Source organism: Lathyrus oleraceus, chromosome 5 (genome assembly GCF_024323335.1).
Source record: "Lathyrus oleraceus cultivar Zhongwan6 chromosome 5, CAAS_Psat_ZW6_1.0, whole genome shotgun sequence".
NCBI classification, from domain to species: domain Eukaryota; kingdom Viridiplantae; phylum Streptophyta; class Magnoliopsida; order Fabales; family Fabaceae; genus Lathyrus; species Lathyrus oleraceus.
The window spans coordinates 171,289,785-171,309,221 of record NC_066583.1 but is presented as its reverse complement, the minus strand read 5'-3'; the positions used below and the strand labels follow the sequence as shown (position 1 = coordinate 171,309,221).

Sequence of the window (19,437 nt, the reverse complement as noted above, 5' to 3'; positions counted from 1 at the left end):
CTGGGTTTGATCGGTGAGGTTGAACTATGTGTTCACGAATAGTCGGTACCGCATGCATGGAGTCTCATTTCATAATGTATGTATGGCGTATAATATGAATGGATGTATTCCAATATTTTACGTGTGTTGTGTGTTTGTGTTGAGTATGATTATGAGTTGATGTTGTCGTTGCTGAATGTGTGATATGATTAGGGTGATGAATGTGTTAATTTACTTAGCATTACATGATATTTTATAATGCTTATTATATCGATTGAGGAACTCACCCTTACAACTATGTTTCAGGTAACGAGCAGTGATTGAGTAGAAGCTAGTGCTTGGAGTCTAGTGTAGTTCCTTAGTGGGTCATGCTCTGGTCTATGTAACATCGGGACGGGATGTTTTACTTTGTTTTCATTTTGGTTGTTGAACAACTTTACATGTAATGTGTTACATGGTTTGCATGTTGTTAGATTTCTATCCGCTGCGAATTGTGCAATGTTTTATTTTGATTAATAAATGAGCATGACAAGTTATTTTGGTGAATGGTGTGAAGTGTCAAGTGTGACACCCTGAAATTGCATATCTACTCTGATTCATATTTTGTTGTTTTAAGTAATTATTGGGGTATTTTAGAAGGGTGTTACAGAACCCGCATCCATTAATGAAGCTCTTCTGGATAATGAATGGATTATGAACATGCAAGATAAACTGAATTAATTCACCATAAACGATGTTTGGGATTTTTGTCGGAAACCAAAAGGCTCCCATGTCATTGGAACCATACGGTTTTCAGAAACAAGTTGAATGAGAAAGGCGAAGTTGTCAGAAACAAAGCTCGACCGATAGCTTAAGGTTATAGTAAGCAAGAAGGTATATACTATACACAAACCTTTGCTCAAGTTGCCAGGTTAAAGTCTATTCATCTTCTGATTTCTTTTGTAGTCAATCATAACATCATACTTTATCAGATGGATGTTAAGAGTGCATTCCTGAATGGTTATATTTCTGAAGAAGTTTATGTGCATTAACCTCTTGGTTTTGAAAGTTCTCGAAATTTTTGCAAGGCACAAAGTTTTTTCCATTGACAATTTGTTGCAATCAGATTGGAGAAAACCAATCATAGAGTACTTGGAAAATCTAGTCGGAAACACCGATAGGAAAATCAAGTATAGAGCTTTAAACTATGTATGTCTGAGAAATGAGTTGTTGAATAAAACTCCAGAAGGAATATTTCTCAAGTGACTTGGAAATACAAAAGCTTACTTGGCCATATCTGAGGTACACAGTGGAGCCTGTGGGGCACACAAAGCATGCGATAAGATGAAATGGGTTTTATTCCGACAAGGTGTTTATTGACCAAGTATGTTAAAAGACTATATTGAGTTCGCCAAAGGGTGCCAAGAATTTCAGATGCACGCGAGTGTCCAACACGTACCAGCAAGTGAGTTGTACGTGATTATCAAGCCTTGGCCTTTTCGGGGGTGGGCATTAGATGTCATCAGTGAAATTCGACCAGCCTCGTCGAAACAACAAAGGTTTATCCTGGTCGGAATAGACTACTTTACAAAATGGATCGAAGCTATCCATTTGCTAAAAGTGGATCAAGAGGCTGTGATCTAATTAATTCAAAAAAACATCGTATATAGGTTTGGGATTCCCGAAACCATTACCATAAATCAAGGCTCAGTTCTGTGGGACAAAAGATGCAAGAATTTGCCGTTGAAACAAGGTTCAAGTTGGTTACTTTTACACCTTACTACGCCCAAGCAAATGGCCAAGTCGAGGCAGCTAACAAAGTGATAATTAGTTTAATCAAAAAACATGCTGCTAAGAAACCTAAGAATTGGCACAAAACATTAGACCAAATTTTATGCGCTTGTCGAGCATCCCCAAAAGAGGCAACGGATTCGACACCTTTCCGTTTGACATTTGGGCACGATGATGTGTTGCCAACAGAGATTCGTTTACAATCAGTCAGGGTGCAACGCTAGAACGACATCCAGTCGGAGCAGTATTGGAAATTGATGTTCGACGACCTGACTAATTTAGACGAAGAAAGGTTTACCGTAATAGACATATTGATACGGCAAAAGGTGTGTGTGCCCATAGTGTACAATAGAAGGGTTTAAACGAAAACCTTTGTAATAAATGATTACGTTTGGAAGGTAATTTTACCTATGGATCGAAGAGATCGAACTTTAGGAAAATGGTCACGAAAGTGGGAAGGACCGTTTCAAATAATCTAAACGTTTATGAAAAATGCCTACGAAATTCAGGAGCTGGGTATGGATCGAAGGATCTTGAGGGTAAATGGGAAATATTTGAAAAAATATAAACATATGCTACAAGAGATTCAAATTCAAACATAGTGAAATATTCATTAATTGTTTAAAGCCAATATGGCATACAAAGTAGTCCACCGACCTTACAAGGGCCGCTACAAAAAGAAAAATGATGCAGGAAACCTAGACTTAAAGTCCTCTAAAAAGTTCTTCTCATGACCGATTCTGCTGTTAAGAAGGCTTTTCTTCTACTGCAGCAGCTTAATATTGGCTTCGATCTTAAGGGCCTTTTCACCATGTGAAATCCCTTTCAGAACTTCCCAGTCGACAACATCTTGAGTAGAAAAAGATTCAGCTTTATCCAAAAAGGCTTTTTGCGCTTCTACTTCAACAATCTTCTTATTAAGTTAAGCTATTTGAGCTTGATAGTTCAAGATTTGCTGATTGAAGGCTTGTTGTTGGCTGAGATGCTCCAGTTTCTTGGCCTTAAAGTCACTAAGTTTCTTCTCGCAGTCCTCACTACAATCCCATTCAAGCCTCATCTTGTTGATCTTTATTTTAATCTGAAAATCAGCATTTCGACAAAGAGCAAGATCCTTGAATAGTTGGGTGAAGAAAGCTTCAAACTCAATCAAATATTTGGCAGCCGGGGCAGAAAGCTCATGAAGGGCAAGTTCGTCGAGAAGTTTAGAGATGTCGCGCGCCAGACCTTCTTCTTCTTCGAGGAAAATTAAAACGTCATGCTCAAACAAATAGTCGTTTAACTGTTGAAGCTTGAGAGTGACCGTGGCATCCATCCCCGGCGAAGGTACAACAGTCAAAGAGAAAGGTTGAGTATCAGCCGAAATTTGACGAAGTTGTTGTAGCTTCCTTTAGGCCTCTGTTGGATTTTGTCGCTTCATAGAAAAAACTTATTCCGGAGTCAAAGTATTGATAGAGATGCCTTCACTAGTAACGATTGAAGGGGCCTGAGTTTGCTGAGCAGTGAGATTTTATTGAGCCTTAGGCGATACGCTTTAAAACTCGTCTTGTTGTTTAGGACTTAAGATAGTCTCGGCTGCTTAACTGTTGACCCTCGCGTCAACTGTGGGCTCAACAGGAGTTGGATCGACCACATGTTCCTATAACCTAGAAGTCAGGACCCACGTCGGAGAATAGTTCGTGAGTTGGTAAAATAAAGGGAGAGCAATATCCGAGAAGCCACGTGTTGCGGGAAAGCAGAAGTGTTTCTTTCTTGACCATGGGGGCAAACACCTTAGTGAGATCATCTGGAACTAAGGTCTTCGCGGTCGAAGGAGCGATTCTTGAAGGGAGTTTCTTGGCCTGGACTTTCTTTTTTCGGGCCGGAGTAGGTGGAGTAGCCGGTGGCACCTTCGATGTTGGAAAGATGTGTGAATGCACACTGCCATCAGAGTCTTCATTGTCGATGGAAGGCACCTCTTCAGGAACCTAAGTTATAAGATAAGTGATAGGGTGACAAAGTTTAAAAAAAATAAAGCCTCATGAGACGCTGACACGAAGTACCTTCGGTTTCGGAGTCGATGGCGCCCTTTGTCTTTTGGAAGGTTTGCTAGGGGTTGGTTCAGTGGCTGGAACCCTTTTTTGACCCTAACACATGATTAAGAGCCCCCCCAATAAACCCTTAAAGTTAGAAGTTACAATGATACAAGGATCTGGATGAACACACTCAAGAAATTATTATGATGCCCAACAAATTATGAAATGAAAACTCTTCACATTAACCCTTAAGGGAGTTGTTATGACATGGTTCAAAACCCTTGCAAACGAGGGCATAAATTCATGGAAGGAACTATGTAACCCGTTCACCACTCAGTATCACATGAAAGCGACAACCTACTATTATGGTCGTACTCAGCAGGATCACGACAAAGAAGAAAGAAACCATTCAGAAGTACAACAATCGATTTACCAAGGATGTTGGATATTCAAAAGGGACTGAAGTCATATTAAACTAATGTTTGATGGAGTTTGTAGCTTACGTGGCTTGCTGAATAAGGTCATACCCTATATCAACTACGAAAAATAACTCTTAGTTAAAGAGAAGACCCAGGGAAAGAGAAACCCCAAATACAATCAGACAAAAAAAATAGTGCATGTTGTAGAGATGACAGGTAATGAGGACCCCGAGCCAAATTTTCTGCATACACTTATTTAAACGCATAGAGGGGGAAACTTGGTGAGAATGCGCAAACATTGAGTTCAACGAAGTCAGCATCCGAAACTCATATTCAATTAGAGAGACAATTAAGGCACATAAGTCCAAATACTGTTAATTTCACAACATTCACGACCACGACACTAATGAATGCCTCAGTCTAAAAGATGTGATTGAAGAATTGATCAAAGAGAGGCGACTTGTTGGGTATATCGAAAAAAGGAGGTCGAAGAGATGACCATAACCAAAAGAAATATCATATAAGGCAGAATGAGTCACCAAAGAGTAAACAACCCTCTTTCATGGAGAAGGTGTCCCCCAAGGAAACTATTGAAGTCGTGAGCATAATTAATGAAAAAAAAGACAGTAGCAACGAGGAAGAGGAAAAACGAAAGGGAAACAACAATATATCACGAGGGAGACATTTAATGCAAATTTTCCTAAAGACATCAAGGTCCCACCAAGGATATTTTATTTTATCTTACCATGTAACAAAGACAAACTTATAAAAACCCTCATTCTACGATGTATGAACAAGGGTTAAGGGTAACTATTTTGGGTTGCCGGCAAGGCCCACGAATAAGGCCACATAACAAGTGTTGAAGAACAAGGCACATAGAACATGTGAACTCCATCCCTGTCAAATCACCCCTTAAATAACATCTATCATTATTGAATTTAATTGAACTAAAACTCGCACAAGGCGTTAAATCACAGGCGAGCAATTTAAACCGTCTAAACTATATAAAAACTAGATCACATCATTTTAAACATTCAATAAATTCACTCTAAAACTACTCATTGCTTATTCACTTAAGGAGACGTTTTGGAATGCTATCTTATAGGTTCACCTCCATCTCCACTACATCAGAAGAGTGGTCTCTCATATATGAACTTCATTCAATCACTTCATCACTCATCTCTATTTTCCAAGTAGAATTTAAATTCAAAAGGTAAATTAAAATAAAATGTAACCCATATGATTATTATATATGTGATTTAATTTATATACTATATATACTAGCCGACAACAATGTGAAATTTAAACACATGACTTGATTAAATGAATGAGAAAAAAATATATACATTGACGGTATAAAAAATTGAAGGGAAAAACAACTGGTACGTCCGAAGTAAGTAAAGGGTGCAAATAGTAATCGAATATTGGGCTAAACCTAACCAGCGCTACTAGATTTAAAAAGCCCAAAATCCGAACAAAACCCGCAGAACAAAAGTGCCACTATATATCAAACTAGGGTTTTGGAATCACATTCTGGAGTGGTGAGCGACACAGAGAGGCTTAGAAGGAGACACAGTTTGTACAATTCCACAGTAGCAGCAATGAAGACCATTCTATCTTCCGAGACCATGAACATCCCTGATGGCGTTAGCATCAAGGTTAACGCCAAGGTGATCGAGGTCGAAGGTCCACGAGGTAAACTTGTTCGTGACTTCAAGCATCTTAACCTTGATTTTGATCTCATCACCGATGAGAACGGAAAGAAGAAGCTCAAGATCGACGCGTGGTTTGGTTCCCGGAAAACCTCCGCCGCCATCAGAACCGCTCTCAGCCACGTCGAGAATCTCATCACTGGTGTCACCAAGGGTTTCCGCTACAAGATGAGGTTTGTATATGCTCATTTTCCAATCAACGCTAGCATTACAAATGACAACAAGTCTATTGAGATCCGTAACTTTCTCGGTGAAAAGAAGGTATGCAATGAATTTAACCATAGTTTCATTCTATTTTAGATTATGTAACCCTAGTTTCAGTCTAATTTCAATTTGTGACCGAATCATTTTTATGATCTGAATTGAAATGAACTAATTTCTTAATAGGATATGTTTGATTAACTAGTTTGAGAATTTGTGGTGATGAATTGAATTGTGTATTAGGTGAGGAAAGTGGATTTGCTTGATGGAGTTTCAATTATTCGATCTGAGAAGGTGAAGGATGAGGTTGTTTTGGATGGAAATGACATTGAGCTTGTTTCTCGATCATGTGCTCTTATTAACCAGGTACACTTTTTGAGATGTGGAATGTTGTATGGTTTTGTGTTTTGATCTTTGGTTATATTCTGAATTGTTTTGGTTTTTTTTTGGAACAGAAATGCCATGTTAAAAAGAAGGATATCAGGAAGTTTCTTGATGGTATTTATGTTAGTGAGAAGGGTGCTGTAGTTGTTGAAGAATAGATTGTGATACTCTTAAGCTTATCTTTTTTGTAGTTTCATTTGAGGTTTTCTTGTTCATGGATTATTGCTTACTCTTTTGTGGAGTACTTGGAGACAGTTTACTTTTGTTTTTTGAGTTTGGATGTTTTTGTCAGCAAGTTTTTGTCTTTGAGAATATCTTATTTAAACGTATTGCTCTTATGTGCTTTATGCTTCTTGTTAATTAGTTTTCACTCTAATTGTCATTTCATGTGTTTAATATGAAGAACATGTTAATAGTTGAATTATTCTGCAGTTAAATTGCTGCGTGTGTTCAATACTAACAATTGCATCCTTGCTTGCAAGTGTAGTAGTAATATTTGTCATGTTGGAAAATTGGAATAAGCATTCAACTTTTTCTTCTGTTTTGAAGATTCTGCATAATTCAGCACAACTAAATTTTGCTGACTTATTTTTTCGGATTCAAAATTGTGCTTAATTGTTAAGTTGAGGAGAAAATCAAGTTTTCAGTTCTCATTTTTATTGTTGATTCTCTGGTATTACTAACTTTTTAGGAATCGTAAGAATATCCTTTAATCTAGTCTCTTGCATGGCTGTTTCATCATAGATATTTTTTTGAGATGTAGTGAAATAGTACTCATTGGATGAATTTGATCATTCATATTGAATTTCGTATATTTTGTTGAAGTAGTTTATCAAAGTATATCGTTGCATTGGAAGAACACATTCTTTCATACAATTTGAAATTACAAAGTATATTAGTTATAAACATCAACCAAAACAGCATGTTGATCCTTGCTGATTGCGAAGTGTATCGGGTTAAAACCCCTTGTGTTAATAGCGACAAAAACTTAATGAATGCTTTTGAAAATAACCCTTTTGTTCACGTTCTTTCTTTCTCTCTCCTGCTTTTCTCAACTGTCTTCTACTTCGCCGTCCTCCATCTCAAGGGCCACTATTACTCTTTATATCAGGATGGTTCCTTTTCATTCATCTGCCTGAATCTTCTTCCTCATAATCTCCACTCTATTTTTCTAGTTAGTTTTTGCTCATTTTCTTCTTCCTCTGCCTCGTGGGTTTATTTATTTTTTACAACAATTTTATACTATTTTCTATTGTGTTTGTCTAATGAGTAATAGTATGTTGATTAAAATTTTATATTCTGTTTTTATTATACTCAATGGCAGCATCCTCATTTCTTAATTTTGCATCGGTTGTCTTTTGTGGTCAAAAGTAATATTAGCAATAGCATGACAATTTTAACTATTAGAAAGCTGATAAAAATAAATGTTACGTGATTTTTGTAATCTCACAATTAGTGAAGAATTAATTAAGTAAAAAGATATCAATTTGCATAGCTTCTAGCTTTAAAACTTAATCGGTAGCAACATTATAGCATGATAGTTATAACCATTGGATTGGAAGGATCTAAATTATAAGGTGACATCTCACTATAGTGGAGTAATAATTAGAGGAAGCAGTAATTCATGTGTGATGTTGCTCATTGTTTTAAAACATTCCTGTTAGAGTGACATTAACATAGCATGACAATTTTATCCACTAGAAAGTTATAAATAATAAGAAGAATGTGATAATATGATTTCTATAATATAATTACTTGTGGAGGAATAAGTAGAGCAAGAAATATAATTACTTGTGGAGAATTAAGTAGAGCAAGAAATAAGTAGAGCAAGAAAACATCAACTTTCATTAAAGCGGCATGTGGTTTTTGTAATCTTTCTACTAATGGAGAAATAAGTAGAGCAAGAAGACATTGTCAATAAAAGGTGATGCTCCTTGTTTTAAAACACCATCTGATGTTAAAACAATATTAGAGGCTGATTTGGATGAAAAAGAAATAATTAAAAAAACTGTAGAAGACATCAGTTGTCAATAAAAGGGTGATGTAGCTCCTTGCCTTAAAACACCATCGGATGTTAAAACAATATTATAGACTGATTTGGATGAAAAAGAAAGAATTAAAAAAGCCGTAGAAGAGATGTTGTTAAAACAATATTATAGACTGATTTTGGATGAAAAAGAAAGAGTTAAAAAAGTCGTAGAAGAGATGTTGGTGTAAATGGATGAAGACGTTACTGATGACATTTAGAAAATAACTAGAATTCTAACTGGAAAGAGGCTAGCAGAGACCTCTTCACATTCATATGTTTTCAAGAATAGGCTAGCAGAGACCTCTTCACATGTTTCAAGGTTCATTTGATTTGATGTTCATGAAGAAGAACACAAGACAAACAAGTATCAATATATTGCGCGCTATTTTTTTTATACAAATGGAATTGCCTTTAATGTGGCTAAAGAAAAAAACTTTAAGTTGATGTTAGAAATGAAGTCACAAGGTTTGCTACCACCTATTTGTTTTTCTTTTTCACATAATGTTTTTCTCTTTTTTAGACGGTGTTTCTTTATACTATCGGTCTTTGTCTTTATCGGTAACTTGATAAACCACACTTTTCTTTGCACTATATTTAACATACATATGATAGGTGGAGTTGTATTGATTTAATGTCGAAACAAAAATGTAACATGCTAACACATCTACTTAGAAAAAACAAGGGAAGTATAAATGAGATAGGTCTTCAATATTAAGTTTTCGCCTGCAATATTTGTTTATTTGTAATAAATTAAAACTACGATGAGATATTAATTCTAGATTCTTAATTAAGACTATCAATTATCTAAATACCCAAATAATAAGATTACATCATGCTATATGATTGTAATTATAATTTAGATAATACTATTAACTATACTATGTACAAGCTAATGCATCTCACACAACCATTTTTATACATAGGCAACAACCTAATGTATAAGAGGATCTCCAATACACGTTGCTTAGTGTCTGCATAGAGGTATTAGTTCTATAAGAGAATCCCCAATACATGTTGCTTAGTGTTTACATAGAGGTATTAGTTCCACAATTTTTTTTAATATTGGACCATATAAATGTGAACTTTTCATTTTTTTTTAAAATGCATTTTTGATCTCCTTATTTATTTATTTTTATTTAAAATTTTAGTCCCTCTATTTAATTTTTTAATTTTTTGATCCCTCAATTCAACTTTCACTGAATCTTTTTTAATCCCCGCAAATTTTGGTCTATCTAACAAGTGAATTGACACACAATAATTAGCGCCACGTTAGTAATAAAAATTAAAAACTATAAAAACCCTTTGATAATTTTACGATGATAGTTCTCTTATACTTTGTTATCATAAAAACTTCACAAACAAAAAACATACATCACTACAATATTTACGAAGTTAGTTTCATCAAAGGTAATGTGCACAAATTCTTCTATAATAATAATCTTTTTCTTATAAATTTGAAAAAGCTTTGTGTTGCAGAGTAATTAGCAAGTTCAATATTATCGTATCCACATACAGTGGTTGTGCTTAAATACATATTCAATAGTATTCCAAGTAACGGTTTATAGTTGTTTGGTTGCAGAAAAATAAATTGATATTTTGGTGTTAACAATGAGAAAACTTGATAGGGATAAATTTTATCATTTTTTATACTCATGAATAATCATTGGTAAATAATATGTTGTTCTACTCAACTATTAATATTACCTTCTAATGCTCTTATTGCATCTCATATTTGACTCAACAATGTGAGATCAGTTGTAACATAACAGGGGATCTCGCACAACATTAAGATTCAACGATGATATAAAGATATTGATAATCAATTATCAGTATTGCGTGGATATTAAATCTAACCATATCTCTAAGCATTAGCATCTGATAGACAGAGACTTGGATTTAGTAATGACAAACACCTCTCGTATGTCAAGTTGTACCATGGAAACATATTTTAAGTAGATAATCTAAAATAAGTATTAAGAATGAAGAATCATCAATATTAAAAACTACAATGAACCATCCCAAAGATCATAATGACATGATCATTGTTATTGTTGTAGAAATTGCAGAACCGTGATGCAAGACCATCCCAAAGATTACAATGAACCACATACATAATGCAATAAAAGAATATAACATAACTGAATTGAGTTAATGAATCTAACTAAAATATAATCCAAATGTAATGCAATATTAAAGACTATTCCGAGTTATGCAAGAATATCTCATATACGTTATGATAAAGACAGTTTTATTTTTTCTATTTGTACCATTCAATTGAGTCTGAATGACTTCACGAACTCCTCCAATACAATCTAAAAATAAATCAAACCATTAAAGAAATAAAACCAAATGAAATGATTACATATGCAAAACAACAATACTAACTCTTAGATGACCAACTAAGAATTCAAGTTGAAACTTTCTCGCAAGCATGTAAGCCAAACTTGTAAATTTAAAATGGTTTAGAGGAATATCGGACAAATTTGCAGCATTTGTAGAAGTTACACGATAAAAAATCAACTTGAAGTTATGAGTGGTTTCTTTGAATGAAAAATCATTTTTAGCAACCTTAAAGTTCTGCATGATATATGTCTTCCTATAGTAACAACATATTTATGCTCCTGAACCATATGTGGTGATATAATAACTTGAATCATGTTGTCTCACTACAAAATCAAATAAATACATTACATCAAAAACAAAAACATCTTGTTATAAATGAAATCAGATACAAATAGAAAATGTAAGGTGAGATTAAACATACACCTTCTCATTAATTAAAACCATTTTCAAGTGCTCTTTGTTAGACATGTTCATGACATACCATAAATCTTTAATCCTAACAACAATCTTTCCTAATTCTTTTGAGTAATTGATATTCCTAATATCTTCAATTGGACGCGCCATTAGCAATTTGTGTTAAACTGCAACACAATAAAAGTAAAACAACTTTACTAATATAAGGTTTACAAATTTGCAGTGGTAATAATTCTTCAAGCAAGATGAAAATACAATCATATTTAAAATGAACAACTAATTCTATATAAAGTTATTTGAGGCACCATTCAAAACACCATGAAAACACATTTCTGTTGTAATCATCAAAGTTGAGGTAAACAAATAGACAATATAAAGATTTTACATAAGATTATTTGATGCACCATTCAAAACACCACGAAAACGCATACAACATACAAATGAAAACACAATGAAATAAAATGCTACCCATACGAAATATGCCGTAAAGTTCAGATATCTATATGAAGAAGAACACATTAATTTGATTTGATTGCATATGAAAGGAAGACGAATGAGTAATACCTGGAATGCTTCAATGTTGAATGAAACAACTTCAATTTTTTCCGACTGCCCCTTCTTCTGCCGAGCTGAAATGTCTGGAATGCAGATGCATAAATGATTTAAGGAGTGTGCCTCTTGCTTCTTGAGTTCCGTTAATGCTTCACATGATAAATATAATGTGACTTTTCATTTCTGAAAAAAAATAAAAAATGTCAAAGGTATTATCGAGATGACGGTAAAATACAAAAGTAAATTGGTTAACTTAGTGAATGGAGAGTAATAATCATGAATAATGCAATGAGTCAATTTTATCCTTTAAATTTAAACATGATTAAAGAAGAGTGTTATGTGAATTAAACCACCTATTCTTTTATTAGGTAGATATTAGATTCTATATATATTTTTTCTTTCAAGCGGTTTACTTAAGTGTAATCTGTATGATGTATCTACAAAATTTCAAGAGATAAATTATGTACAAATAAAATAATAAATCAATTAAAAATATAGAGGTAAGAGGTTTTACTAGGGCTTTAGTTTTATCAACCGAAAATTGACTAACAAAAAAGAAAATTGATGAACACGAAAGAAAGAGAATAAGGGGTTGTTGTTTTTACAGACAAGGTCCAAACCACCACGAAAATGGCCAACATCTTGAAATCCAATTCAGGAAGAATCGCACTTCGTTCAATCACCCGGTCGTTGGCGGCGGCGCCAACTACAACTACCAACCACACTTCTTCACTTCCCTCTCGATTATCTTCCGTTCGATTTCTTCGCAGTGGTCGAGATCCTATCTCAAGGTAGCTTAATTTTATTCTCACTAATTAGGTTTCGCTACATTGAATCCATTTTTTTATTGAATTGAATTGAATTAAATTTCTGATCAGGAATTATGAAACTATTCCCCCGGTTAATTGGGGGGTTCGAATTGTACCGGAGAAGAAAGCGTTTGTCATTGAGCGATTCGGAAAATACGTGAAGACTCTTCCATCTGGAATTCATTTCTTGATCCCGTTTGTGGATAGAATTGCGTACGTGCATTCGCTAAAGGAAGAAGCAATTAGTATTCCTGATCAGTCTGCTATCACTAAGGATAATGTCACCATTCTCATTGATGGTGTGCTTTATGTTAAGGTGTTTCGGTTGTTCTGTAAATAATTTATTTTGTTTTCTTTCTCGGGGTTGTTTTTTTAGTTGTTTTTTTTCTTGGAGTGCAGATTGTGGATCCTAAACTTGCTTCTTATGGGGTTGAGAATCCCATTTATGCTGTTATTCAGCTGGCTCAAACCACAATGCGTAGTGAACTTGGTAAGATTACTCTCGACAAGACCTTTGCGGAAAGGGATACGCTCAATGAAAATATTGTGGTGAGTTTATTTCAATGAACTGGTTGTTTGTGCAAATGCTAGTTATTTTATCATTGATTCATCCTTTTTATGGAAATGTTTAGTTACTTCAGTCTTAAGCCATACTCAGCGTAAATCTCGGATAAGTAGCCCATAGTTACATTCTTAAAGTTAAATGAATGTGCCTTTTTTCAGATGAGGCTTTAGGGACTTGGTTGAAGGATAACCTGTCTAACTTATAACTTGACCTCTTTCAATCTTGTTATATTAAGAGATAAGGGGGAAATAAAAGAAATGAATGAGACGAGCTAAAGATGAAACATTTTGTTGGTCATGGAGCATTGGCTCATTTCCTCTAATTATCAGATGCAGTGTGACCTTTAGTACTTGACTGATGATAATACGGGATCCAGTTGGTGCTTTGGATAGGATAAAGCTTAATTCATTTCAGTAACTTGACTTTAATACATCAAATATTTTAGTCAAGTCTGTTAGATCATTGATAGGCAAAGAGGCACAAAGAGCAGGAACCAACCGGGTATTATGGATATAAACTAGATATTACCAAGTTGGATGAATTATACAGCAGTGGCTAGCTACAACAATTGAACCAGAAAAGAATTGACCACCCAAAATAGTCTTGAAACTACCCTCACAGGACAGATCCCTTACAAGGAGATGACCTCTCGGCCTCTGGAAAACAACTTCCAAAACAGAATATCTTCTTTCCCCTAGAACATCACTTCTATGCGGATTTGCTAACTAATTCTTCCCCCTTTCTTGCTACACCCTTATTTTTACTCTGAAACTCCAAATTCAATGATTTCATACTTCATGTAGTCATTGATCACTAGTTGGAATCATGCCCTTTCTCACAGCTCCTCATAAACAAAATGCCAACAATGTTTTGCAGCTTAATTCATCCTACTATAAACCTTTTAATCAACTTCCAGACTACAAGTTCCTCGAAATATCTGGGTTTGCATGCTATTCCTTTCTTAGACGCTTTCAATCCATAAGATTGTCTAACAACTGTAAAAAATGCATATTTTCTCGGGTTATTCATCCTCTTGGGAAAAGTGTGCCTGCTACTCATATATCAGACTCTTTGAATGAAGAAGACATTATTTATTAATCAAAAGCCTCCCAAATATTACACTCAACATCTGTTTAGAGACCTAACAAAGCCAAGCACCCCCCTAGTAATAAGCCATTCTTGTTCTAAGTTGAAGCATGATAGTCTAAAATAGAATAAAATTTAGAAATAGCAAGTCTTGTTCTAAGTTGAAGTATGATAATCTAAAATAGAATAAAACTCTGAAGTAGCAAGTTAGAATAAAGAATATCAAAAATCAAAAGCCATATTTATGACATTTAAACTCTAAATAACTTACCGAAACTAACCGCCAAATCTACAACAGATCTTTGTTTGCACATACTTACTCATTTGGACATGGTTTCTAATCGTGCTTAAAGCTTAGCAGTTATTTTTATAGCAACGGCAACATTGTTATCAATGGTAGGTGGCGGCAGCGGCAGATTGTTGTGGCCATCCATAAACCCGCCATATAAACATGATGTTGTGGCCTATGGCGGAAACATGGCGAATATAATAGGTGTTATGTCTTATGGTGGCTGTCACATATCTGCCGTGCTATAGCCTATAATGCCGTAGTGGAAATTTGACACCACTGAATGAAGGTAGATTACAAACACAAACCAACAGCTATGGACCTGCTCTCCCATGTATTTTCTTTTTATGTACCATATGTAAAACACGATCTTAAGAGTTTTAAATTTTGTCTTGAAGAAGTATATAAAGAATAACTCTCTCATCATCTGCAGCCAAACTTAATAATGGTTAATTTAATTGTGACTAAATTGTTGCAGGAGTCCATTAACGTGGCTGCAAAAAGTTGGGGTCTAGAATGCCTTCGATATGAAATAAGTGAGTTTTTGGCAATGTGTGAACAATTATCCTTTATCTTTTACTCAACAATATATGTATAATTTCTTTTGTGGTTGTCTTTCTACAGGGGATATCTCTCCTCCACGTGGAGTGAAAGCAGCTATGGAGATGCAAGCAGAAGCAGAACGGAAAAAGAGAGCTCAAATTCTTGAGTCTGAAGGTAATCAGTTTGATATTTCAATTCATCATATGTCCAAGGATGACATTGCATTATTATCATCCTGAAATTAGTTTCAATACCCATATCATTCAAATTTGTAGTTTGTTTTTATGGCTTTCACAACCTATAGTGTTGAACAGGAGAAAGGCAGGCTCATATAAACATTGCTGAAGGAAAGAAGAGTTCAGTGATCTTGGCATCAGAAGCATCTATGATGGATCAAGCAAACAGAGCAAGAGGTTAGTTACATGTTGATATATTGGTTCTAAGTTCCAATTTCCTCTTCTGCGACAATTTTATTCTCTAAGATAGCTTTGATGTCTGGTGGATTTGTTGCGCTAAGTGCTAACTCATTTAATTTGAAACTAATATATATATATATATATATATATATATATATATATATATATATATATATATATATATATATATATATATATATATATATATATATATATATATATATCAGTATGCTCATATGTAGAGTCTAAGCCTCTTTTTAGATGAATGATTTTCTGCATGCAGAGATGGTAAATTATGAATTGGACCATTCTTACTTGAGTATTGAGATGTGACCATAAATTTGGTGTTCAATTTAGCATGCTCTAATCGTCTGTTTTCTTTTATCTATCAATTTAGCTTGATTGATGTTCCCTTACCACACTGTCACTTCCATCTGATATCTTCAAAACCTTATTATTAGCACCATTCTTTTTCAGGTGAGGCTGAAGCCATCATTGCCAAGGCAAGAGCAACAGCTGAAGGACTTTCTGTCGTGTCACAAACTCTAAAAGAAAATGGAGGACCAGAGGTGAGGTTATGCAGTTCTTTCTGTTACAATTTTTTGTTATACATTTTTTAGTAATTTTGTAGCTTTTCATCTATAAGTATTACAATCCGTTGGCCTGAAATCATGTTTAGGTTGCAAACTCCTTATGCTTAGAGTTCCATTGTGTGTGTATCAACGATGCTTGGAGATTTTAAACTTTCGATATCCTAGCATTCCACTCAGACAAACTAAACATGTGAGTGACGACGTTTGCATAGAAACCAGGTCATTACAGTCACAGTTTTCAGGGCAGAACCCAGTTGACCGTTTCTTGTGTAATGTTTGTTTTCTTGAATGAGCATTTAACCCACTCATATCATGTTACAAACTTAATATTTTGCTGTAACAAACCAAAATCAAGAATGCCCATAAATGCATGTTTAGTTAAAAGTGAAAATGTAGCTTTTATGTTGCTTTGCAGTAAAAGTTTCACACTAAGAAACATATGTTTCATTTTTTGTGAAAATGGTTTCCGAGAATAACTTTTTCAGGAAAATAATGCTGGACTCCCATTCTTTGGTAATTTGTAGAAAAGTGTTTGATTAACACTTAATATATTCTTGTGCATTATTTGTCTGAGCGGGGTGTTAAGAGTCCCACGTCGGACCGGACGCCTGAACATGTCCTTATAAGTAGGGGTGAGAAGCCTACTCAGGCTTAGGCCAGGCCAGACTTTTTTTTAGATAGAAAAGGTCTAGGCTTTTGTGTACTTTGAATTAACATACACAAATATTACTTAGTTATCTTGAAGAACTTATGAAAATAAATTGAAAAAACCTTATGAACAATGTCATAAGTCGCTGTCATAAGTTATTTTTACAAGTTCTCTCCAACTAAGAGTATCAAAAAACTTAAGCTAATAGATAAATTCGAATGAGTCAATGAAAACACACATTTAGTCTCACTAAAATTTAAGTAGTTAGTCTATGTAACCTTAGTTGAATTGCTTATTTACAAATGTTCAATGAAACAGACTTTTAAGTAGGCTAGTAGGCCAATCAGACCTTCAAAAAGGTTAGGCTCAAGCCTAAAAATAAGCCTATGATAGGCTACAGACTAGGCTTAGGCTTTGAAATTTTAAGTAGGCCAGGCTCAGGCTTGGAAAAGCCTAGCTCGGCCCAGCCTATTCCCCCTACTTATAAGTGGGGACTATTCTCACGCTACAAGCTGATTTTGTAAGGTTGAGTTAGGCCAAACTCTAATATGGTATCAGAGCTAGGTTTAAGATCCAGTAGACCACCTGCTATCAGGTTTCCGCTATTGGGGCACCCATCGTTTATTTCCACGCTCCAGTTGTCTAGTCTTGAGTGCGAGCGGGTGCATTAAGAGTCCCACATCGAACAATATGGCCTGGACATGTCCTTATAAGTGGGGGCAATCCTCATCCTTCAAGTCGGTTTTGTAAGGTTAAGTTAGACCAAATTCTAATACGGGGTATGTATATGCTATAGGGGTAGGCACACATTTATTCACACGTTTCATGGGGGTAGGCAGTCATTTATTCACACGTTTTATGGAGACCTTTTTTCCGCACCTCCTTTTCTGGGAATTAAAACATGGGAAATAGAAGTTATTTTATTCTTGTGAATATTTTCTGTGAGAATAGAATTTTTAACTCTTTAACAAACACGAGAATCTATATTTCCAACATCCATAATTCTTGGAAATAATTTTTTTTTACAGCTATGAAACAAAGTGCCCTAAATTTTATTACATACTTACTTTTGAGAAGTTTCATAGCATAAATCACTTCTCTTATATTTCACTATAACCAAAATTCATTTTTCAATATCAATTTTGCCAATGCGTGTCTTAACACACATTAAACAGAGTAGAAGGGTTTATTATGTTTAAGTTTGCGTTATTTCTAAAACTAGGAAAAAACTTGTGGTGATCTGGTGTTAGATTAAGTGAAATATCTTATGATATCTTGATATTATGTTTTTGTATCTTGAAGTAGCTCGTAGAATTGGTTTCTCATGTTAGAGTATCTCAGAAGACCAGTTTTCATATTATTTAGTTACTATCACGATTTGTTTCCCCATTCAACTAGGAGTCCTGTGTTTTAGATCAAATTATTATGAATCATGCTGAAGTCTTAATTATTTTTCTTCTCTAGTCTAAATCCCCAATCCCCATAATGTCAGCATCTGGAATGTAAAATTTCCTGTTGATTCTAATCAACAGACAGGGAATGAGTCTCGTGGAATAACAAAGATTGAATCATTATTTCATTTGGTTTGCAGGCAGCAAGCTTAAGGATAGCAGAGCAATATATTCACGCTTTCAGTAACATAGCCAAGGAGGTAATAGCTAAATGCTGTTTGACATGCAAGTTTACGCACTGCACAGTTTTTCCCACTTTGAAATTTGTATATTATTCTTTTCTTTTCCTCAGGGCACCACAATGTTGCTTCCTAGCTCTGCATCCAATCCTGCTAACATGATGGCTCAAGCCCTTACTATGTACAAAAGCTTAATTGGTAATGTTCCCAGTAATACACGCAGTGGGACCACACCTCCTTCAATAGCAGGACAAAAAGAAGGAAATTATTCATCTGATGAGGTTAAAGATGAGAGCTCAACAACCCTTACTACAACCAGAGGAATCCCAGATCATCCTGGAACATCTGGATTTTCACTTCAGAGTCCCCCAAATAGAGAGTAGTATTTGATTTTACTGAACTTGCCATTCTAATGAGTTAATTTGTTCTTTGATGCATGGATGTTATTGTGAAAATTGAGTTCAGAGTTCGGAGAAAGGGAAGTAGAAGAGTTTTTATTAAACTTCATTTTTTATCTCTAGTTGTTGTTGCATTTATCACAGGATACACATAGTTTATGACTAGACAATAGATATTGAATATCTCTTTCTTCCTAACTGGCAAATTTGGGGAGAAAGAAAGAAATGAAAAGAAGTATCATGTCTTAGTATTTTCTTCCATTAATAATTTTTGCCCCGCACACTTATTGCATAGTTTCCCTTGAATTTAGTTGAGATTTTTTATTAGTAGATGGTTGTTTGTGATTTTGTACAGAGCATGTACTCTACACTGGCAGTGTTTCTCGACTTTGCAACTAGGCTCTAGTAAATGTCAAACCAATATTTGCAAGTATTAACCAGGGTATAAACATTACCGGAGTTCTATATACACTATTTAGAATTTTTTACTCAAATAATCAATTTTTTATTTTATTTTTCTAAAATAATTTATATTTAAGATAATTTTCCAAAATAATCCACTTTGAAGAACTTTTATCAGATGAATTGGTGTTTGCTCTCTAAGTTAAAGAGGTGACGTCAATTAGATTGGTTTATGCACATAG

General features: G+C 34.7%; 2 protein-coding genes across 2 annotated transcripts; both read left to right on the top strand.

Annotated features, from left to right (window-relative positions):
- The first annotated feature begins 5,571 nt into the window (after positions 1–5,571).
- On the top strand, positions 5,572–6,991 carry LOC127081134 (60S ribosomal protein L9). The gene is made up of 3 exons (NM_001426876.1): positions 5,572–6,153; positions 6,337–6,459; positions 6,549–6,991. Exons 1-3 carry the CDS (start codon positions 5,782–5,784, stop codon positions 6,633–6,635), a joined length of 582 nt encoding a protein of 193 aa, NP_001413805.1. The 5' UTR covers positions 5,572–5,781; the 3' UTR covers positions 6,636–6,991.
- A 5,330-nt stretch (positions 6,992–12,321) lies between these two features.
- Positions 12,322–19,041, top strand: LOC127081132 (uncharacterized). The gene is made up of 9 exons (XM_051021413.1): positions 12,322–12,606; positions 12,694–12,940; positions 13,024–13,173; positions 15,043–15,100; positions 15,189–15,281; positions 15,422–15,520; positions 16,001–16,092; positions 18,357–18,416; positions 18,509–19,041. The coding sequence occupies exons 1-9, from the start codon at positions 12,446–12,448 to the stop codon at positions 18,776–18,778; spliced, it is 1,230 nt and encodes a 409-aa protein (XP_050877370.1). The 5' UTR covers positions 12,322–12,445; the 3' UTR covers positions 18,779–19,041.
- The last annotated feature ends 396 nt before the right edge of the window (positions 19,042–19,437 follow it).